Source organism: Suncus etruscus, chromosome 6 (genome assembly GCF_024139225.1).
Source record: "Suncus etruscus isolate mSunEtr1 chromosome 6, mSunEtr1.pri.cur, whole genome shotgun sequence".
Classification (NCBI taxonomy): domain Eukaryota; kingdom Metazoa; phylum Chordata; class Mammalia; order Eulipotyphla; family Soricidae; genus Suncus; species Suncus etruscus.
In genome coordinates this window covers 123,082,228-123,105,511 of record NC_064853.1, presented here as the reverse complement: position 1 = coordinate 123,105,511, position 23,284 = coordinate 123,082,228, and the positions used below count along the sequence as shown (strand labels likewise).

The 23,284-nt window shown below is 46.3% G+C and overlaps 1 protein-coding gene across 1 annotated transcript in view; it reads left to right on the top strand.

Moving 5' to 3' along the window:
* TENM2 (teneurin transmembrane protein 2) overlaps positions 1–23,284 on the top strand; it is a 1,185,834-nt gene that overhangs the window by 1,141,178 nt on the left and 21,372 nt on the right. Inside the window, exons 21-26 of the mRNA XM_049774568.1 lie at positions 752–1,001; positions 9,613–9,633; positions 12,544–12,776; positions 14,834–14,988; positions 17,826–18,700; positions 22,613–22,788. Of these exons, the coding sequence (XP_049630525.1) occupies positions 752–1,001; positions 9,613–9,633; positions 12,544–12,776; positions 14,834–14,988; positions 17,826–18,700; positions 22,613–22,788 (1,710 nt within the window). The remainder of the gene's footprint in view (positions 1–751; positions 1,002–9,612; positions 9,634–12,543; positions 12,777–14,833; positions 14,989–17,825; positions 18,701–22,612; positions 22,789–23,284) is intronic.

The window sequence follows — 23,284 nt, the reverse complement described above, 5'->3', positions numbered from 1 at the left end:
GTGGAGGGTGCTTGCCTTATATACAGACAACCCAAGTTCAATCCCTGCCTTCTCATACAGTCAACCAAGTCTACCAGGAGTGATTCCTGAGTGCAGAGCCAGGAGTATGTTCTGAGCACTGCTGGGTGTGACCCATCCTACCTCAAAAAGTATTATGTGAGCTCAGCCTCTACCCTCAGAGGTACCCAGATTTCTCTGGAATCTTCCCTCCTACCTGGCCCTTTCCACAACAGCCCCTCCCTATGCTCACTATTTTCCATCAGATGCCAGAAAAATTCAGAGGTGTTCCCACTTCTCCTTCTAAATATCAACTTGTTGGGCCAGAGAGATAGCATGGAGGTAAGGCATTTGCCTTTCATGCAGAAGGGCGGTGATTCGAATCCCGGCATCCCATATTGGTCCCCTGTGCCTGCCCCCGGCAATTTCTGAGCATAGAGCCAGGAGTAACCCCTGAGTGCTGCCAGGTGTGACCCAAAATCCAAAAAAAAAAAAAATCAACTTGCTGGGCTGCTTTTCCAGGCCCCATGTCTTAGTGCTCCCCACCCCCAACCCCCACTCATGCAATTCTCCCTTCTTTTCCTTGAAGGTGATCTTGTCCCAGCCATGCACTGGCTGGGGGTAGAGAGAAGTCACCCAACCCAGGACTGTCTTTTAGATGGCAATAAAATTGGGGGCTCTGGGTGTCCCCAGAGGCTTTGTCTTTCTCTGAGACTCTTCTCAGCCACTAAGCACATCCCCACCTCACCCCCAGGAATCCTGCACAAAGGCACGGGAGAGAACCAGTTCCTGACACAGCAGCCAGCCATCATCACCAGCATCATGGGCAATGGCCGACGACGCAGCATCTCCTGTCCCAGCTGCAACGGACTGGCTGAGGGCAATAAGCTGTTGGCCCCCGTGGCACTAGCCTTGGGGGTGGATGGGAGCCTCTTCGTGGGGGACTTCAACTACATCCGGCGCATCTTTCCCTCCCGAAACGTGACCAGCATCCTGGAGTTACGGTAACTGGAAAGCTGGGTGTTTGACCCCCTTATACCACCCTCTATTACAATGTGGGCATGTTGGGAATTCTATGGTTCTCCACCTTTCTCCAACCATGGCCCCTTCTAACCTTGCTTCCTCCCTGGGGCCCCCAGTCATACCAGTTGATGACTTTTTACTTCTCATGCTGTGCCTGCCTCCTCCAATTTACACAATTTTCACTGGCCCTTAAGACTCTTTGGGGCCCCCAGAGGGGCATGTGTGCCCTGGTTGAGAAACGTAGATGTAGAGAATAGAGATGTGATGAGCAAGGAATTAAAACTCAGGCCAGGTCAATAAGGGAATAGGGAACTGCTTTGCATATCTAAAGCAGCCTTTCTGAATGTGATCCAGTGTTCCAACAAACACCTCCTTGGCAAACAAGCCAGTTTACAAACTAGAAGTGCTGGAGTTAGGGGTGGGACCAAATGATGCTGCAGTTTCTGAGCCTCTGTGGGTGATTCTACCCAAAGAGCTAAAGATCAACTTATTGAAATTCAAGTTCAAATGAAGCCATTTCTCAAGCATCACTTGATCCCATATCCAAGTTTTTGGAGACACCTTTGAGGTTTAGTATGGTTAAAAGAAGGACCAAGAGCTCTTTTCCATTTGACCCGTAGAAGAGTCTAGTAGCCAACCAAGGGTGATAAACAACAAATATTATTTGATTGCCACAAGTGTCAGGGTCATCTTCTGCACATTATGTGTACCAGATCTTCAGGGACGTCTGGACTTTTGCTCTTTCCATGGGATTTGTCTTGGAATTCTTGCCAAGGCCCTACCTAGTCACTCATGGTCACCCCCACTTGGCTTCACAATTGCTCATTTTTGTGAATTTTTTGTGTTTGTTTTTGTTTTGGGGCACACGGCAGCGCTCAGTGGCTACTTCTGGTTTTGTGCTCAGAAATCGCCCCTGGCAGGCATAGGGGACCATATGGGATGCCATTGATGGAACCCGGGTCAGCTGTGTGCAAGGCAAATGCCCTACCGCTGTGCTATCTCTCTGGCCCCAATTACTCACTTTTTAATCTCAACTTCTATACTAGGCAAAAATTCTGGAAAACCTCTTATTGGAAAAGATTATTATTCCAGGTCCTTGAACTAACAGAGGGAACCACAAATGGAGGAGAAATGAAGGGTATGAAGGGAAATGAAGGGAAAGGCTCCATTCATCTAGTCTGTTGGTAAATGTGTGGAATGGGCCAGCAGCTGCCTGGGGAAAAGTAAGGAAAAGCAAAGCCCAATTGTCACATTTGTATAGAGGGACAAGGCATGGGGGAGTGTACATTGATTGGGGTTGATTTTTTTCAAACAGTTCTCCTAAAACTTGCTTATGGATGCAGCATCAGAGAAAAAGAATTAGAGGGGATTGGTGGAAAACAGCAATGCTTAGAATTTAGACCAGGGACTTTGAGTGAATGGAGGGTCCTTCTAAAGCAGACATCACTGCCAGGTGAAAGGGTTAGGAAAAGACATAAAGTGCATTTGAATATCAGTGTCTGGGTAGCCCTATTATTGACCTAACTGATATTTAATGCTACTGAGTGGATTTGGGAGGTGGTGACCTGAGAGTTACTGGGAGGGCAGGATTCAATGTAGGGCATACATCAACTATATTCCAGCCTCGGTGATCCAATAAGACATAACAGTTAGACAAGCTATAATTCAGAGCTAGGCTCTGAAGGTTCAGGGGAGGGACATAGGCATAATCAAAGAGCATCCCACCCAGACAAGATAAATAACATCAGCTCCTATGGCACATGGTATAAGACCAACCTTTGTGGGAACTTGTTGGCACAGGTCATGGGGCATTATACAGCAAAGTCTGTGATAAGGAGGATGCTACAGGGAAGCAACTGGATTCTTGCTTTGTTCCTGTGAGAAGGACTCAGAGCTGTGGGCACAGGCTCAGGGATCAAGGAGATCTTATGTTTCGTCATGGACACCATGACTCATCTCCTCCCTCCCTAACCACCCACCCCTTTCAGCCTTGTCATGCTGCTCACTCAACACAAGGAATCTTCTGCAGGCCAGGACATGAGGCCACTTCAATGCACTGCCTTTGCATGTTCAGGGCCTGAGTTCCATCCCAACATCATAAAAATAAATGATGGGGTGGAAGTATAGTACAGTGGGTAAGACTCTTGCTTTGCATACAGCCAGCCCAGGCTTGTACCTCAGCATTTAATATGGTCCTCTGAGCACTGACAGGAGTGATTCCTGAGAGCAGAGACAGGTATAACCCCCAAGGATTACTAGGTGCAGCAAAAATTAAAATACATAATTTTGGTGGGGGTTTGTGGTTTTTGGGTCACACCCTAGCAGTGCTCAGGGGTTACTCCTGGCTCCATGCTCAGAAATTGCTCCTGGCAGGCACGGGGGACCATATGGGACGCCGGGATTCGAACCAATGACCTTCTGCATGAAAGGCAAACACCTTACCTCCATGCTATCTCTCCAGCCCCAAAATACATAGTTTTTAAATAGTGGTGGTGGGGTGTTTACCTCTCCTTTATCCTCCTTAAGACTCATCTTGAAAGCTCCCTCTGGATCTCTTTTTCTCTCTCTTCATTCTTGCTCTAGACTTTCTTACCATTTTTATTGTTGTTTCTGGGTAAGCCTTTGGGGGCCATTATGTGAGAATTTTACAGAGCATCACTGGCCTTTGTATTTGGCATAGATGACTATGAAGGCCCCCACTGAACATGCCAAAGCAAGAGAAGAAGCAGAGAGGTTGAGTGGTTTCTCCCCCTTCTTCACCGCCTTTGCTTCTGTGCTTGCTTTCATCAGCCAGGTAGCCAGAGCCGATGAGAAGTTACGCTTTTGCAAGAAATATTGGTTTGATGCCTCTTTTCTTCCCACTACATTCCTGAAAACAAAGCACTGTCAGTCCCTACTGTCAAATGTTCACTCACTACGGTGAGGGGGTGGTTCTCCTTGCTTCTGTCTTGTTTCCATTGTAAGTTGGCAGTTAAGTGATCCTCACACAAAGTCAATGCCAGCCCCATCTCACATCCCCATGCCAGGAGCCCTCTTCAGATTCAGGGTTGGAGTTCCTTGTTTTTATGAGTTCTGTGGCACTTTGTCTCCCACCTTCCCCTCTTTTCCTGTCCTGAAAACAAAAACCATGGATGCTTGAAAGACTCTTTATGTCCGAAGATGAATCTTGCTTGCACATTCTTTGCCCCAGCACTGGAGACATTTCTAGCACATGCTCCTTCACCAACAAAAAGGCTACTTCCTACCTTTTGGGGAAAGCCCCACCCTTTATTTGAGATTCCATGGTTCACACTTCAGAATTGAGTATTTATTTTAACAGTCCATCACTGCTGTCTTAGAATTCTCTTGTGTCCAAGAACAATCTCTTCCCCGCTCCAAATTTGAGACGTGTCATAGAGAGTTGTTCCCACCTGGTCAGGCCATAAAGGCATGACTGTGTCTTTTGGACTCATTCGCAGGCCTTTCTGATAAATTATCAGGCTTGACGAGCTCCAGGCAAAGCCTGTTCTTTCCTGAGCTCACAGTTCTGTGGCCACATGTGTTGTGATGCTCCTGACTCACCCTGCTGGGATTCTACTTCTGATCTGATTCTGGGCAGATCCTTCCTTGCTTTGTATGAGGGGAAAGAGAATTGTCCAGCTGGGATGTGTTCAGGCTGGAGAGGAAGAGGCATGGACTGTGGGAGCCTTGATGGGAAGAGGAGGCAGTTGAACTCAGCAATAAGCTACACCCCTGTGAGCTTTGCCCAGGAGTTTCCACTAGGAAGCTGATACCCCGCCTGTTACCCAAGTATAATGTTCTGGTAGGCCATGTACAATTCCTGTGAGAGAGAAAATGTCTTTCCTGTATGGAAAATGGTAGAGGTCAGAAAATACAGATCTGAGTCCTGACAACAAACCTCCCCAGGAATCTTGGAAGCTGCTTGCTTGGCACTATGTTCAGTGGCCCTTTTCTCTAAACAGTCCAATGGTTTCATTGGACCTGAAACTTTGTTTTGTTTTGAGACCATACTCCGAAGTTCTTAAAGCTTATCCCTGGCTTTTTGTTTAGGGATCACCCCTGGTGGGCTCGGGGAGGACCATATAGGATGCCAGAGATCGTACCCACGTAAGCCACCAGCAAGGCAAGCGCCCTGCCAGGCTTGGTCCCCTGTCAGTTGTGATGAAAGGAGAAACCAGACAAATTACAAATTTCTGAGAACTGACGTTCAGTGCAAATAGCTCAAAGTCTTTTGGATTTGTTAACCACTAGGATACTTCTTGTTCTGGGCTTCTGGACTGTGTCCTTTTTGTCTTTCATAAACTGTGGATTTTGTAGTGTCATTATTTATCTGAAGAACAGACATTTCATCTTTCCTCCCACAGAGAGGGTTGGGATTGGTTATCAGATTATTGATAAATTCAAAAGCCTTCTGTCATGTCCACAATTGTTTGTCTGGGTAATGATATAAGTGCCAGCTGCTCAGACTCAGAAAAGTCAGAAATAGCCCTTGAACAGCACCAGGTGTGCTTCCTCAATAAAACAATTATTCTTAATATTAAGTTAATGATAAATTTCAGAAGCTAGAGTAATAGTATAGTGATCTCTTACCTTGCATGTGGCCAAACTAGGTTTTCTCCCCGGCATCCTACATGATCCCCTGAGCACTGCCAGGAGTAATTCCTAAAATAAGAGCGAGGAGTTTGCCCTGAACACCTCCAGGTGTGGCCCAAAAACCAAAATAATAATAATTTTCAGTCAGAGAGTACAGGGTATGGGATACTTGCCTTGCATATATTCCAACCCTGCTTTTAAAATCTTGGCACCACATAAGGTCCCCTGAGTCCCACCAGGAGTGATTCTTGAGTACAGAGCCAGGACTGAACACCTGACTGTGACCTAAGATCAAAGATTTGAGAATACTATCTAGCAGTTCAGGGCATCTTTTCTTTTTTAATGTTTTTTATTTATTGAATCACCATGAGATGAAAAACAATTACAAAGTTGCTCATCATTGAGTTTCAGTTATACATTGGTCAGCACCCATCCCTTTCCCAATGTCCACTTCCTTCCAGTAGTTCTGGCCCTCTTGCTGGGTCTTTAGGTTTTGTTTGTTTGTTTGTTTTTGTTTGGGGGACACACCTAGTGACACTCAGGAGTTACTCTTGGCTATGCGCTCAGAAATCGATCCTGGCTTGGGGGCCATATGGGACACCGGGGTATCAAACCGCAGTCTATCCTTGGTCAGCCGAGTGAAAGGCAAACACCTTACGGCTGCACCACCACTCCAGCCCCTGGGTCTTTAGGTATTTTCATGCATCCATCCAATCATCCAAGTACTCTCAGGATCTAGACCCACAAACTAATTTGTCCTTGTGAAATGAAATAAAACTTTCATTAGGTCTTGAGCATGCCCCATCCAGGATGGATGATTTAATCAATTCATTAATCAAATTTATTATTGAATTAATTGCCAGTGTGAGGAAGGAACATCATGAAATACTCTTAGTGTTATAAATCCACACTCGAATAAGCATGGACAAAGGCCTGTGCATGAGCCACATTAGCCCTCCAACTTGATTCCCCAGTCTTAAAGAGTGCAGTCAGATGTGGGAGCAGGTGCTGAGAAATTAAACAGAAGTTTTTTTTAATAATTTTTATTGTGACCAACGTGAATTATAAATCTTTCACAGTAATATTTGAGGTACATAGTGGCATTGATTCAGGGGTATTCCCACCACCAATGTTGCACTCCTTCCACCCCAGTTCCCAGAATCCCCCACCTTTGCCCCACAAACTGCTAGGATAACTGGTCACCTCTATGTATAACTTGTTGAATATTGACTATTGATTTAGAGAGAGTTTTTGAAAAATTAGAAGGCTTTGTAGGAATTCCTGAAGGTACGACTCAGTCTATAGGATTGTAGTTATCAGGCCATGAACACAGAGTCTAGGCTTGTCCCTTTGAAAGTAAATTACTTGTAGACATCTAGGAAAAGTGACTTGCTGGGATATCCCCGGCAGTGGCCCTGAACTGGCCTAGCTGTGATTTTGTCCTCTCTCACCACCTCCATTTACACCTTTTGATCAACGGGTCTCCACTTGGCCTGGTGATTCAACCTCTCACCTACCTCACCTTCTTCCCCTCAACAGATGGCAGATGAATCCAGGAAAATCAGGTGTTTTGATTAGCAAGTAAGTCTGGTCTGCCGATCCAATTCCTATTCAGTCTTTTCACAAAATCTTGACACACACACACCCAGAAAAAATAGAATTGATATTGCAATAATTAAGAACCAAATATGACTACCACTGGTGGCAGATAACATTTCACTTTCATTAAGCAATATAAAATAGACACGAGAATTCCCGGCAGCCTCCCTGCCAACCCAGGCTTTGCAGAATGAATCTTAAATTGCACAATGTCACTCAGAGCTCAGGAGTTATCAGCATCATTTAATTAACTTAAAAAAAATAACACTCTGGAATAAAATATAAAAATATGAGTCCTATGCAAATTATTCACCACTGATGACCTCCAGCGGAAGCCTGCTTAGGGCCAAGCCAGAGTTGACACCTTTCACCCTTCTGTGCTTTTTCCCCAAACACTCCCTCATCGATCAGGGAAAGGAAGTATTGTCCCTGGCTCCTTCACTTTGGCCAGGAACTCTTTTTTTTTTCTTCTTTTTTTAATAAAATTTTAATTAAATTACTGTGAGACACAATTAGAAAGCTGTTCATGACTGAGCACCAATGTCCAACACCCATCTCTTCACCAGTTTACATTTCCTGCCACCATTGTCCCAAGTTTGCTTTCCACCCTCCCCACTGCTCTCCCTTCTGCCTGCCTCTGTAGCAGACACTCCTTGATGGATGGATGGATGGATGCATGGATATATTTCTCTCTCTCTTCCCTTTTTTTACCCTTCTAAATGGTTTGCAATATGATTACTGAAAGAATATCATATCATATCACTTTACCTCTTCTCCATTCTTGGTCAGTGTTATCATTTCCACTATTGTCATAGTGGTCCCTCCCATGCCCTAAATGAACTCCCCTGCTCTTTGTGCCAAGTTTCCTATCCTGGACCAGTCCTCCTGACAATCAGGAACTCTTACAATTGTAGAATGCTATTCTCATTCCATGAGGCTCTAGCCTCTCTCTTCTTCTCAAAGTAAATCACTTTCAACTGTCAAAAAGAAAGAACGTATTTTTATTCTTGAAAGGAATCATAACTGGGGCTAGTAGCAGCAGGTAGAATACTTGTATACAACTGACCCCAGTTTGATCCCCAGCATCCTATTTGGTACCCCAAGTCCCACCAAGAATGATCCCTGAGAACAAATCTGGGAGTAAGCCCTAAGCATTGCTAGGTATGGCCAAAATAAAATAAAATAACTGGGATTAGAACTACAATACAGGGGCCGGAGAGATAGCCTGGAGGTAAGGCGTCTGCCTCTCATGCAGGATGGTGGTTCGAATCCCGGCATCCCCATATGGTCAGTCCACCATGTTTGCCAGGGGCGATTTCTGAGTGTAGTAACCCCTGAGCACTGCCGGGTGTGACCCAAAAACAAAAAACAAACAAACAAACAAACAAAAAGAACTACAGGTCCCAGAGAGATAGCACAGCAGTATTTGCCTTGCAAGCAGCCAATCCAGGACCAAAGGTGGTTGGTTCGAATCCTGGTGTCCCATATGGTCCCCCGTGCCTGCCAGGAGCTATTTCTAAGCAGACAGCCAGGAGTAACCCCTGAGCACCGCCGGGTGTGGCCCAAAAACCAAAAACCAAAAAAAAAAAAAAAAGAACTACAGTACAGCAGGTAGGATTCTTGCCTTGCACACAGCTGACCTGAGTTCAATCCCCAGCATCTCATATGGTCCTTGGAGTTTGCCAGGAATGATCCCTGATCAGAAGCAGAAATAAGCCCTGAGCATAAGTCATGGCCCATAAAACAAAAAATGAAAATAAGAATAATTTTAAAAAGTATAAGTTTGCCTTGATTTCCCCAAAATGAGAAGGCTTTGTTTTGTGTTTGGCTTTGGCCTTTAGAAGATAAAGGATTTTGTTCTTTGAGAGTCATGGGTCTGGGTTGGTTCTAGGACAAGAATGCAGGCTTGGTTGTGAAATGGCAAGAGAGAGGAAAGGGTGAGGGTATAGGTGGATAGGATGGGGGTCAAGCTGTCAGGGATCCACAGTATTTAGCCAATCTGCAGAAGCACTAAAAGCAGAGCAGCAACAAAGGTTCCAGTTCACAGGCGAGTAACCACCCTGAATCCGGTGAAATTTGAAGATGGCTCTGGGATTCCCAAGCACTCAGCACCCAGGGCCCATTGCAATGGCTCCCGGCCAACATCCCTTTGCTCTCCTTCCATGGCCAGAAGCCCCGCTCTAGTGTCTGTCATGGCCCCACTTTGTCTAGATTTTCCCATGATCAGAAAGACCCCAAGTAATGTAGGTGACTGGAAAGACAAAACCACCAGACTTTGCCAAGTGTTGGGGAGGGATGTGGGGGCCTTTATACAAGACCCCCAAAAATGTTCAGTTTGTGTCATCATCAGTTCTCCAGCTAACTGTTTGTTCTTTCTCCCTCTGTTTTCTTTCTCTAAAGAAATAAAGAGTTTAAACATAGGTAAGACGAGAATGCTTTCCCATGTAATGTGATATGGTCCGTTTGCTGCTTTGTGTTTGCTTGTTTCTGTGCTTCTTGCCTAGTGTTATATATTTTTATGTACCCCCATAGAGTCCCTTTTTTATGTGTTAATTGTGTGTTGTGGTGATGATAAGCTATAGTAATTATGAAATGCAGTCAAAAAGCACCCAAGTAAGCTGGCGGTAATTAGAGTTTCCGGGAGATGCGATGTTCAAGATAATGAACCTTCCACGAACTTTTATCCTGATGCGCGGCATGGGCCATAATTGGGCTAAACAGTCGAGGCAAACTTCTGGCTTTGGTGATGCTGGACGGGGTTCACAAAAGCTTTAATGAACTGGAAACGGGTCAAAAACTCATTCTCAACTCATTAATGAGTTTTCCCTTGGAAATAAGTTCATTGAAATTTAAAAAAAAAAAAAAAAAAGCAAGCTAATTGCCAATCTGCTGTAAGTCCAGTGTTCAGATGTATTAGGAATTTTGATGGCACTCAATGGGTGTTGAGTAGATCTAAGTCCTTTTTGTCTAAATAGCTCTTGTCATTCAGCAGCTCCAAGGTTATTTTCTGGCTTAAGCTGGGTACCATTCATATACCAAGCATGATAGTAACATGCAGGGTTCAAATGCCTGTGGGATACATCTCTTGGATGTAGTGTACAATATGTACTTTGGGTACAATACACATGGAGCATACAACATGCTACAAGACATGTAGTGATAGTTTACCAGTATTGAACTACATGCATGCCATGTACTACATACATAATCTAGCACATATTGTGTGCTACACACTTAGTGTACAATACACACAGTATGCACAACACACAGATAACCTGTCACACAACATGCACATAGTATAGGACATAGGTAATATACAACAGGTACATAGAATCTGATACACATACTGTACAACATGCAGTTCACCTACTGTGAGTGTAGCACTCACAGAAGCTTCTTATTTCTTAGACACTTATTTCAAAGTCAGACATGTGCCAAGTTGGCCTAGTTGCACAGAAAGGATGAAACTTTAGTCTGGGAGTGAAGTGGCTTTGTGTTTCTTTGGAGAGACCCAAACAACAGCCAATATCTCTTTAGGAAGCCCCCTTCTCCTCACTCCTTAAAAGCAAAGTACAAGAAGTTTCTTCAAACTAATTTGGGGTCTAAATTAGATGAGCAATAATGACTTGAACCAGCTCCTCAAAGAAAGTGGAAAAGTTGTGAGAAGGCACTTTTCTGCCACCCTCCCAAACACCCACCCCCAGATTCACTGGCCAGAGATACCCTCTATGGGACCAAGTTTTAGAAAGCAGCAGTAAAGTTGTAAAGACACCCCTTCAAACAGGCATCACCCGCTAGACTCTTTACCATGCCATGGATATTTAAGTGTGATTCACGGCCCCAAGCATGCTGTCCACTGAAGCTTGGCTGGACCAAGCAGTAGGCAGAGAAATACAGGACCCCCCTCCCATGACAGGAAGTGAACCCCTCATTCCTGCACACTGCTGCTTCTGGCAGATATCTCTAACAATCTTCCTGAGTCAGGCTCCTAGAAATTTCAGAATTAATTCTTGTGCTCAAAGAGAGGCACAGATGGCTCCGCCTCTGATCCTTCCACAGACTGTGCCAGCTATCTGTCTAATTAAAAAATAGCATTTCTTTCCTTTTCAGCTGGAATTTGTCTTTGCATATGTGGAGAACAATCAAATGATTTAATAGTCAAAAATTAATATGAATAAGAAAGGGAGGGGCAGAAATAAACATACATAGTCCCTCAAACTCATAATCTAGATTAGACTTTTAGAAAGATTTTGGCTTCTAGTTCTGTTATGCTTCTTAACAGTGACACAAAATGAAGCTGGAATGTGAGTAAGAGTAGATAAAACATTTGACCCGGGTTCGATTCCTAGCATTCCATAGGGTCCCAAAACCTGCCAGGAATGATCCCTGAATACAGAGCTAAGAATAAACCCTGAGCATAGCTGAGTATAGACCCTCCCCCCAAAAAATAGATGAAGTGAGAATTAGAGATGATACTAATTCAGAAATTGTCTCTCAAAATAATTTCTAAATTCTTCCCTTACTTAGATTGAAAAGGAACCCAGTGAGTGGTCTTCCAGGCAGATCAAAGTTGGTCTACTGGGTCATCATTGTCTTTCTGGTCATCCCAAGTATCTACAAGATAAAAAAAAGTGGTCAAGATGTCTGAGACAGCAGGACACATACACACACATGCATGTGCATACACACACATACACAAACATATGTCCACATACACATAGATATGTCATGGTCTTTAAGCTGTGCTCTTACCCAGAGCTCTGGCAATTCTGCATCCTCAGTAGTCCCCTCTGCAGAGACCACAGATCCCCAAAGACCTCCTAGTAATGCAGACTGTGGCCATGAGAGCAGACAGACTCACCTTTTCTCCCCACTCAGTGTCAGGCACTTTCAGAGCATAGCTGAGGAGGAGCAAAAAAGTTGTAGCGACTAGGTCAAATGGCTCTGCACTGCCTGGGCAGAAGGGACAAAGATCCAGGATTGCCCCAGAATTGTTGAACCAGTGATCATCAATGGCTATCAGAGGTCTTGGGGATGTGAAGAATCCAGCTACACCTAGCACCAACTCTGCCATAGCCTGGTAAAGTAGGCCAGGGCATGTCGGAATCCACACACTGGCCCCACACATATAGGGGCAATCACCGATAGCTCCAGGTCCACACTCATTAATTTTCAGATTGTTTCCAGTTCACTAAAGTAGAGGCTGGAATAGCCAACATGCATTATTAGGACATTTGTCATCTCTTTGCTCCAGCAGGCTAGTGTAGGGTCCCTTCTCATCTCTCTGTGTGTCTCTCTCTCCCTCTCTGTCTCTTGCTGCTGCTTCTCAAGCAACAACCCAGCACACAAGTACTACCTGGCAGTGGACCCTGTGTCTGGCTCCCTCTTCGTGTCTGACACCAACAGTCGCCGCATCTTCCGGGTCAAGGCTCTGAGCGGTGCCAAGGACCTGGCAGGGAATTCTGAAGTGGTGGCAGGCACTGGCGAACAATGTCTGCCCTTTGATGAGGCCCGATGTGGGGATGGAGGCAAGGCTGTGGATGCCACACTGATGAGCCCCCGAGGTAAATGGGGAGATCCCTGACCCAGAGAAGGCCACCAACTCCCACCTCATCCCCAATTAATGGACCAATTCTCAATGCACAGCACCCCCAAAAATCATAGAGCCCAAGAGGTTTTACTCTGGTGAGGAGGTGAATGTTTTCTTTTCCTTTTTTATGTATTTATTTATTTATTTATTTATTTGGTATTTGGGCCACACCCGGCGGTGCTCAGGGGTTACTCCTGGCTATCTGCTCAGAAACTGCTCCTGGCAGGCACGGGGGACCATATGGGACACCGGGATTCGAACCAACCACCTTTGGTCCTGGATAGGCTGTTTGCAAGGCAAACGCTACTGTGCTATCTCTCTGGGCCCAGTGAATGTTTTCTTAATTAAAAAAAATGAGTATTTATTGGAAGGCAACTCTATTAGCATCACCATGGGCTCTAAAAATGGCATGTCAAATGGATTGTTTCTAGAATCAGAGGGCTGGGAAAGAACAGAGTCCATGGTTCAGGTTGTCTCCTGAGGATTCATATTTCATGTTAACATGTCTCAAGTCTAAATGACAGTATCCATGAGGCCAGAGATATAGTATAATTGGAAAGGTGCTCAGCTTGTACACGAATGACCCAGGTTCAATCCCTGGCAACCCATAAGGTCCCCAAATTCCTTCCAGGAAGGAGCTGTAAGCACAGTGATATGGCCCAACCCCTCTAAATAAAGCTTGGTGGGCAACACTTGGTCAATGCCAACTATTTGATAGCAGTCAAGAATGGGTATCATGGCAGCAGGGGCAATAGTAGTACAGGGCGGATACTTCTCTTGCATGAAGCTGATCTAGGTTCAACACCCAGCATCCCATGTTTCCCCAGTATCATCAGGAGTAATTCCTGAGTGCAGAGCCAGCATCCCCCCAAATAGATTGAGTACCATTTTCAGGGTTTCTGTATTGAGATGTCTGTGGAGCCGAAGGCTCTCTTCTCCAAACAAAGGTACATAAATAAAACCCCAAATGTTTGGAGAATCTATTTCTATGAACAGTTCTGACTGTCCTGCAGCAGTTGACATGAGTTCAGAGTTTGGGAACTGGGGTAGAGATGCAGAGAGGGATAGAAGCTGCCACTTACATCTTATAATCTACATCTAATGGGGCAGTGAAGATGGGGTGCTAGAATTAATGCCCACCCTACCACCACCAACATATCCATTTTTCAAGAAAAGTTGTAGCCTCCCTGGGACTGCTTCCTAGAAGCATTTTGAAGTAAGAGTTGGGGGCTGTCACCTGTAGTTAGAGAACTTGAGTCATTGCCAGTCATTGTCCTTTTAGAAGCCATGACCTTGAGGAACAAATTGTGTCATGCAAAGAGGTTTACCTTCACAGCCAGGGCTCAATGGTAGCCAAGAATTTTGTTCACTGTGAGGGAGGGATAGAATCATGCCCCCCAGCAATTATGCAGATGAGCACAGTATTTATGAATTTGGAGCTTGCCCTAGGTGAATGGATTTGAAGCAGGGGCACTGCAAATTTTAAGAAAATAAGACAAGACAGAGAGAAAACAGGGAATCAGAGAACTCACAGCCATGTGAGCTCAAGCTCTGATTGATCTTCATATATAGCATTTACTGTTTAGAACCAGTAAACACTGAAAAAGGAAAGGGGACATCAACATAGCCTACTGATCTATGCTAATCTAACCTGGCTAGTTTTTATCATATCAAAGGGGGTGGGGGAACTCATGCAAAAGTCTTTGGACAGTCTTCTACTGGAGAGGAGGCAAAAAAAAAAAAAAAAGTGAATGCAGGAATCCTACTAATAGGGTGTTCCCTAAGGTTGCCTTCATTCAGGTAATTAGTAATTAAGAGTCCCTAAATCACCCTTTGACCCCTTTCCCCAGACTATCATCTTTCTAACTAAGTGTGTTTATTTCTTTTATGTCTATATACCCAAAAAAAAAAGGGGGGGGGAGTTAAGACCCTGTTCTGAGACCTCCCCCAGAGCCCACCACTACCCACTTCCTGCTCCCTGCCCAACCACACCCTCACCCCAGCATGGTCAACACGCTCTTTGTCACACAGGCATTGCAGTGGACAAGAATGGACTCATGTACTTTGTGGATGCCACCATGATTCGAAAGGTGGACCAGAATGGTGTCATCTCTACCCTGCTGGGCTCCAACGACCTCACAGCTGTGCGCCCCCTGAGCTGCGACTCCAGCATGGATGTGGCCCAGGTGCAACCCCCACTCACCTCTCTCTAAGCCCTCTTTTCCACCATCCCTGGAAAGGGAAAGGGGGGGAGGGAGGGAAGGAGGGAGGGAGGGAAAGAGAGAGAGAGAGAGAGGAGAGGGAGAGAGGGAGAGAGAGAGAGAAGAGAGAGGGAGAGAGGGGGGAGAGAGGGGGAGAGAGGGAGAGAGAGGGAGAGAGAGGGAGAGAGAGGGAGAGAGAGGGAGAGAGAGGGAGAGAGAAGGAGAGAGAGAGAGTGGTGATATAGTTCAGCCATTGCCCAGGTCAGGATATGAGTCCCATATATGTTATCCTTCCCCTGTCATTATTGTAGGTAAGAAATTTTCTGTACATGGGAACACTAGTACCTCCTCAGTCCATAACCCTCTGCTTTCTGTACTCATCACTGGAGCTCACTATGGCACTTCCATATCCTCTTCCCCAAGAAGAAGCTGTCTTCATGGCAGGGGAAGGAACTCATACACATGAGCAGCAGGGAAAATTGGGCTTTGTTGTCCGGATTCTTAAACAGCTTTGCACACTGACCCTCCCCAAATCCAGTGCAAAAGCTATGCTGTTTAAGAATGCAAGTGGGGATGGGCGGGGGGGGGGGGGGGAAGAATAACACAGGGCTCAATTCCCATCCTATCCCCAACTCTGCACAGGATCCTACCAGATTTAGCCCTGAGTATAGAGCCAGGAACTTCCAGGTACATTTAAAAATGTTTTTTAAAAAATAAAGAATTCGGGCCCGGAGAGATAGCACAGCGTTTGCCTTGCAAGCAGCCGATCCAGGACCTAAGGTGGTTGGTTCGAGTCCCAGTGTCCCATATGGTCCCCCGTGCCTGCCAGGAGCTATTTCTGAGCAGACAGCCAGGAATAACCCCTGAGCATCGCCGGGTGTGGCCCAAAAACCAATAATAATAATAATAATAATAATAATAATAATAATAATAATAATAATAATTCATGGGGCCATTCTGGTAAGTGGGTAATGTGAGTTCGATTCACAACATCCCATATGGTCCCCTGAGCACAGGAGTAATGCCTGAACTTGTCAGTTGTGACCCCCCCCAATCAGATTGGAGGTGGGGTACAGAACAGTAGTTACAAAACAAGCATGCAGCCAGCCCTGGTTGTTTCCCCAAACCCCTCCAGGAGTGACCCCTGAGCATAGAACCAGGAGTAAGCCCTGCTTGCATGCCCCTGGCTGTGGCTCAGAAACAAAGAGAAGAATCCAAATGAAACCTTAGGCACCCACACAGCTCAGTGGCAGCTCAGATTTCACAATGCTCTGAACCAAGTGCTACCAAGATTTTCATTTTCCATGCTGCAGGCAAGGAATGTCTGTGATCTGGCGTGTGTGTGTGTGTGTGTGTGTGTGTGTGTGTGTGTGTGTGTGTGTGTGTGTGTGTGTGTGTGTGTAATTTTTTTCTCCAAGTAAATATACAAGAAGTCATAGAGCCACATGAATCCCTTTGGTGACTTAGATGAAGAGATATAGTGAAGAGTATGGTAAGATGGTGTTTCTGACTGCTGTCTTCTGATAATGCATGCACCTGCACTTCTCCAGAACAGGAGCTGGAGTGATAGCACAGTGGGGAAGGACTTGCCTTGTAGGAGTCTTGCTTGGGTCCAATCTTGCCTTGTAAGGTCCTGGCCTGGTCCTTAGCACCACATTTGATCCCCTGAGTCACCCTGCCAGGAGTGATTCCTGAGTACAGATCCAGGAATAAGTCCTGAATACTATCAGGTATGGCCCAAAAAAGCAGAAAGAAACTAATCAAAAAACTGTCCAGAGGCCAGAGCGATAGCACAATGGGTAGGACATTTGCCTTGTAAGCAGCCAATCCAGGTTTGATCTCAGGCATCCCATATGGTCCCCTGAGCAGTGCCAGGAATGACTCAAAGAAGAAAGCCAGGAGTAACCCCCACCAGGTGTGGCCCAAAATAAACTATTCAGAATAACTCTGTCCTGGGTGCAATCATATGAAGAGCCAACACTCTCTGGACTCTTCAGCTGAAGCAGCCAGCAGTGGTAGTTAAAGAAGCTCTTCTCTGTGGGACTCACTCATTCTGGGCTGTGGCCAGTGGGCTCCAGCATCAGCACTTCCTTATACAGCATGTTTCTGAAAAGCTAAGTATTAGAGGCCCCAGAGCTAGTACAGCAAATAGGGAACATGTCTTGCACACTCCAACCCAGTTTTAATCCCTATCATTCTATTTGGTATCCTGAGAATCACTAGTAGTAATTCCTAAGTACAGAACCAGGAGTAAGCCTTTTTTGCCAGGTGTGGCCAAAAAGCAAAATAAGAAAACAAGCAAAGTAAAGCATAAAGAATGAATGTATGGTTCCAAGCCACACAGACATGAGGGCTGGAGCAATTGAGGTCCTTGCTTTGCATGTAGTTGACACAGGTTTGATCCCTATACCCCATCTGGTCCCCTAAGCTCACCAGGAATGATTTCTGAGCACAGAGATAGGAGTAAACCCTGAACACTTCTGGCTATGAACTGAAAACAAACAAAAATCAAGTCACACAGTCATGAGGTAGAGAGATACTACAGCAGGCAGGGCACTTGTCATGCATGTAGCTGACTCAGGTTCAATTCCTAGCACTGTATATGGTCTGAACATATGGAGTGCTTACTGAGCACATATGTAGAAGTAGACCCTGAGCATAACTGGGTATAGACCCTCCACACCAAGGAAATAAAAGAAGAAAAGATAAGTCTTTGTGTCCCACATACACACACATACATGGCGACACATAACTGACCCAAGTGCCTCACTCAGCACGGGGCTGGAAGGGCTGCTCTATAACATGATCCATGCCATCTGCAGGTGCGCCTGGAGTGGCCCACGGACCTTGCCATCAACCCCATGGACAACTCCCTGTATGTGCTGGAGAACAACGTTGTCCTGCGCATCACCGAGAACCACCAGGTGAGCATCATTGCAGGCCGCCCCATGCACTGCCAGGTGCCCGGCATTGACTACTCGCTCAGCAAACTCGCCATCCACTCAGCCCTGGAGTCGGCCAGTGCCATCGCCATCTCCCACACGGGCATCCTCTACATCACCGAGACGGATGAGAAGAAGATCAACCGGCTGCGCCAAGTCACCACCAATGGCGAGATCTGCCTCTTGGCAGGGGCTCCCTCGGACTGTGACTGCAAGAACGATGTCAACTGCAACTGCTACTCGGGCGATGAGGCCTATGCCACAGACGCCATCCTAAATGCACCATCATCGCTAGCTGTGGCCCCTGATGGCACCATCTACATCGCAGACCTGGGAAACATCCGGATTCGGGCGGTGAGCAAGAATAAGCCAGTTCTGAATGCTTTTAACCAGTACGAGGCTGCCTCACCAGGCGAGCAGGAGCTGTACATCTTCAATGCTGATGGTGTCCACCAATACACCATGAGCTTGGTGACGGGTGAATATCTGTACAACTTTACCTACAGTGCAGACAACGATGTCACTGAGTTGATCGACAACAATGGCAATTCACTTAAGATCCGACGGGACAACAATGGGCTGCCTCGCCATCTGCTCATGCCCGACAACCAGGTTATCACTCTCACCATTGGGGCCAATGGTGGCCTCAAGGTCGTGGCCACACAGAATTTGGAGCTGGGCCACATGACCTACGATGGCAGTTCTGGCCTCCTTGCCACCAAGAGCGATGAAACTGGATGGACAACTTTTTATGAGTAAGTATAACCTGGTGACTTATCTTGCCCCCTGTGGACCCTGTCTTCTCCATCCATGGCCTAGCCGTGGCCCAAGGCTTTTCCATGGCTTCCCAACATCTATGTGCGGGTCCCAAAAAAAATTCACCTTCCCAATCCCAGATCTCAGCCAGATCTGGTTTGCTGGATGGGTCTTGAACCCCGACCATCCTGCATCTCAGGGTTGGGAATTCCTTCTGCCTTTCCATCTTGCATACCCGCACAGCACCTGGAAGAGAAGTGTTGATTAGCTCTGCTGATTATTCATGTTTGCCGAGGATGCGGAAATTAGAGCCGCAAAGGCTAGGTCCCTGTGGGACCCCTGTAATTTGCCAATAGGTCCAACAGCACACTTGATTGCACAGACAGGTAGATAAACTCTGAATTTCCTCCTTAAGCAGAAGCAGATCGATCCAGATAAAGTGCTCTGTATATTAAAGGATGGGTGAGCTGGTCATATTTCCCCGAACAATTATCTCCTACTTATCAGTCTTGCCGTGCCTTTAGCCCAAACACACGTCTCCCTGCCTCCCGCGAGCAACTCTTGCCTGGTGCTACGGGCTTTAACTGGTGGGTTGCCGGTTGCAGGAGAGGACGCACTTATGCTCCTTAAAGGGGGTGCAGTTGATGCTTGTTGGAGGAAGGATTCCTGGAACTCTAGTGCCTTCGAAGCCCTTGTTTGTTTTCTGTGTAGCTGTTGATGCTAGCTGTGAATTTAGTAACGTCCGGGAGCAAGTTGTCCAGAGAGAAAGAAGGGTGTGAGAGAACAAAAACATTGTCGAAATTTCATCTCCCTTTAGCATCAGGCTGGCAAGGATGGAATAGGAAGCTGGTGTCACCTGCTGGAAGAACTGTGCACTGCATCATAGCTCTCAGAGTGCGGGCTCCGTTTTTGGAAAAAGGGGGAATTTGTCAGATTTGTGAAGCTGTTCTGGAACCCATTAGTTTTTCTTTTCTTTTTCTTTTGTTTGTTTGTTTGTTTGTTTGTGGTCACACCTGGCAGCACTCAGGAGTTACTCCTGGCTCTTCTCTCAGAAGTCTCTCCTGGCAGGCTTGGGGAACCATATGGGATGCCGGGATTCGAACCAGGGTCCCTCCTGTGTTGGCTGCATGCAAGGCAAATACCTTACCGCTGTGCTATTCCTTCGCCCCCCTAATTAGTTTTTCTCCCTGCCTCTGCCGCCACCCAAGGGCCAGCATCAGTCCTGCCTACCGGCTCACAGAGCAGTAGTGACAGGCAAATGCTTTCAGTCATTTAACTCCTTGCTGCTTGCCCCGGAACCCCCAGAGCTGGCATTTGCCCTCAACTGAGGGAAGGCCCTGACATTTCATGCCCACCTGAGAGAGGACAAAGGATCTCAGTTCTTCTCAATAAGGACAGTGAGAGTTTGGGTGACTTGGAAACTATGAGGAAAATTTTTTCTTTGTTTTGTTTTGTTTGTTTTTGGGTCACACCCGGCAGTGCTCGGGGGTTACTCCTAGCTCTGTGCTCAGAAATTGTTCCTGGCAGACTCAGGGGGCCATATGGGATGCCGGGATTCGAACCAATGACCTTCTGCATGAAAGGCAAATGCCTTACCTCCACGCTATCTCTCCGGCCCCTACAGGGAAGATTTTAAGTTGAGATGTCTCCTTTGGCTTGATATCTACCAAGAAAGCTCGTGAAGACAAGAGCACAGTCTCATCTTGTGACAAGGAAACAAGAAATGTCATAGACTTCCAAGAAACTGCCTGGTTTCTGGCTCCTTAGATGAGTCACTATTTCGTTCTTCGGGGGAGTGAATGCAGGCCAATGTCCCCTTCTCAAGCGTTGGCATGATTAGGGATACTTTGTTCAGGTGTTAGCAAGATCAATGTTACTATGTGTTCATGGTGGTGAGATGTGTGGTTCTTGGATATTGTCATGGCGATGAGTGGTACTGTGCATACAAGGTAGTGAGATTGATGGTACTTTGTACACGTGGGGCCAGAACAGTGTGCATGGTCTGTGAACACATGGTTGTGAGTTTGATGATAATTGTGGTGATGAGTGAGGCAGCACTGGATAGGCATGGTGGCAATATTGGGGGGACTTCATATGCTTGGTGAGATTGGTGGGACTGTGTGTACACTGTGGTGAAATTGAAGGTACTTTGTGAGTATGGTGATGAAATGATGACACCGTGTATACATGGTGTTAAGTTTGGTGATTCTGGTTATATGTTAGTGAGATTGGTAGTGAGATATGTGTAGAGGTGGGATCACTGTACTTTCTAAGTGTGATGACAAAATTATTGGTCCTTTGGTATGTATGTGGGAGCCACAAGCCAGTTTTGAAAATTTTTCACACAATTAACACTTCCTGTGGCGGCCGAGCTTTTGAGAAGAACTTGAGAACAAGGGGTCCAGAGTGGTGGCGCAAGTGGTAAGGTGTCTGCCTTGCCCACGCTAGCCTAGGACAGACTGAGGTTTGATCCTTCAGTGTCCCATATGGTCCCCCAAGCCAGGAGCCATTTCTAAGCACATAGCCAGGAGAAACCTCTGAGTATCACCGGATATGGCCCAAAAACAAAAACTTGAGAATGAGGGACTCAGTGGATAAGGAAGCAGACACAGGTGCTGAGGATATGAGATGCCAGAGGCTGAGATACCCAGGCTTCAGGGGCCTGATCATGGGGTAGTTCTCCCTTGCTAGATGACTCAAGACCTCCCACCCTGCTTACTTGTTGTTCTTTCCATCTGTGTTGTTTGGGGACCAAACTCGGCTCTCATGTATGTGTGTGCTGTTGCTGATGAGGGAATGTGGATGGTGGTGAGTCTCATGGTCATCAGATTCTTCAGTATTTTCAGGAATAAAAATGCTGAGTAATAAAGACACTGAGATGTAAAGTTTAAAAGTTTAGGAAAGTAGCCCGAGAGATAACATGGAGGCAGGGTGTTGGCCTTGCATGTAGAATGATGACTGGTTCGAATCCCAGCATCCCATATGGTTTCCCAAGCCTGCCAGGAGCTATTTCTGAGCATAGAGCCAGGAGTAACCCTGAGCACCTCTGGGTGTGACCCAAAAAAAAACACAAAAAAGTTTAGGAAAGTTGAAGAGAGAAACTCCCCATGCAGGGAGCAACTTAGTAGAGGATTCAGTTAAGTGAGGCTTGTTTTGTGGTCTTGATAGAAAAAGTGGGTCTCTGTGTTAATCATCCAGTGACAAGAATGTTGCAGAGAATGTGAGGATTTTTCAGAATGGTCTAGCTCGTGTGGGAATTTTTAGGTTTTCTATTTGACCAGCTGCCCACTATCTTTCCTTTTCCTCTGAGCCTAAGTCTGGAGCAGAGTTTATGATCATGAGGAGATATTGATTTCCTGTTCTCAGAAAGAGACCAGGAATCGGCAGGATGTTTAAAATGAAGGGATGGAGGGGCCAGAGCAATAACACAGCAGGGATGGCATTTGCCTTGCATGCAGCTGACCCAGGTTCAATCCCCAGCACCCCCATATGGTCCCCTGACCACCACCAGGAGTTATTCCTGAGCACAGAGCCAGGATTATCCCCTGAGCATTGCCAGGTGTAGCCCTAAAATGAATTTTTTCAAAAAGGGAGTGGAGACAACAAGGATAAAGCTGTTAGAAGTTGCTAGCAAGGGGAAACTAAGGCATCCTCTTTCCCTCCTAACTCAAGAGGGTGTGGGGCCAGGCTTGACTCTGTCATATAGATTAAAGCCCCTCTTTACAGCCCTTCTGTCCCAAGAATATTCTACTTGTCTTATTGTTTGGGTTAGATTTGTGGGCAGTTTGGCCCCACTTGGCAGTGGCTGGGGGATAGCACTTCACTCCCCAGATGTGTCCCCACAGTGGTTCTAAGTGCTGGGTCCCCAGAGCATTCAAATTCCATGTCTGAACAGCATATCTCTTCTGTAGCTATGACCCCGAGGGACGCCTGAGCAACGTGACACGGCCCACAGGCGTGGTGACCAGCCTGCACCGGGAGATGGAGCGTGCCATCACCATCGACATTGAGAACTCCAACCGTGATGATGATGTCACCGTCATTACCAACCTGTCTTCAGTGGAAGCATCATACACTGTGGTACAAGGTGAGAGGCACCCCTAGGTCCATTACTGTGACCCCCCCCCAGACAGCCCACACATTATTCTCCAGCTATACCTGTGATGGTGTTGACTCCATCCGGGTGTGTGGCAGGAGTAATATACCCCAGGATTCACCCATGGCCCCCAAAACTTCTTTGTCCATGTGCCCATCAGACCTTTACAGGGCCAGAGAGATAGCATGGAGGTAAGGCATTGTTTGCATGCCTTAGGATGGTGGTTCGAATCCCGACATTTCATACGGTCCCCAAGCCTGCCAGGAGCGATTTCTGAGCGTAGAGCCAGGCGTAACCCCTGAGCGCTCCTGAGTGTGACCCAAAAACCAAAATAATAATAATAATAATAATAATAATAATAATAATAATAAAGAAGACCTTTGGGGTCACTTTTCCTTCCGAACTTTGGGCAGTGCTCAGGTGTACTTGTCCCCCACCCCATAGCCCATCATTTATTGCCTAATATTCACCCCAGGTCCCTGAATGT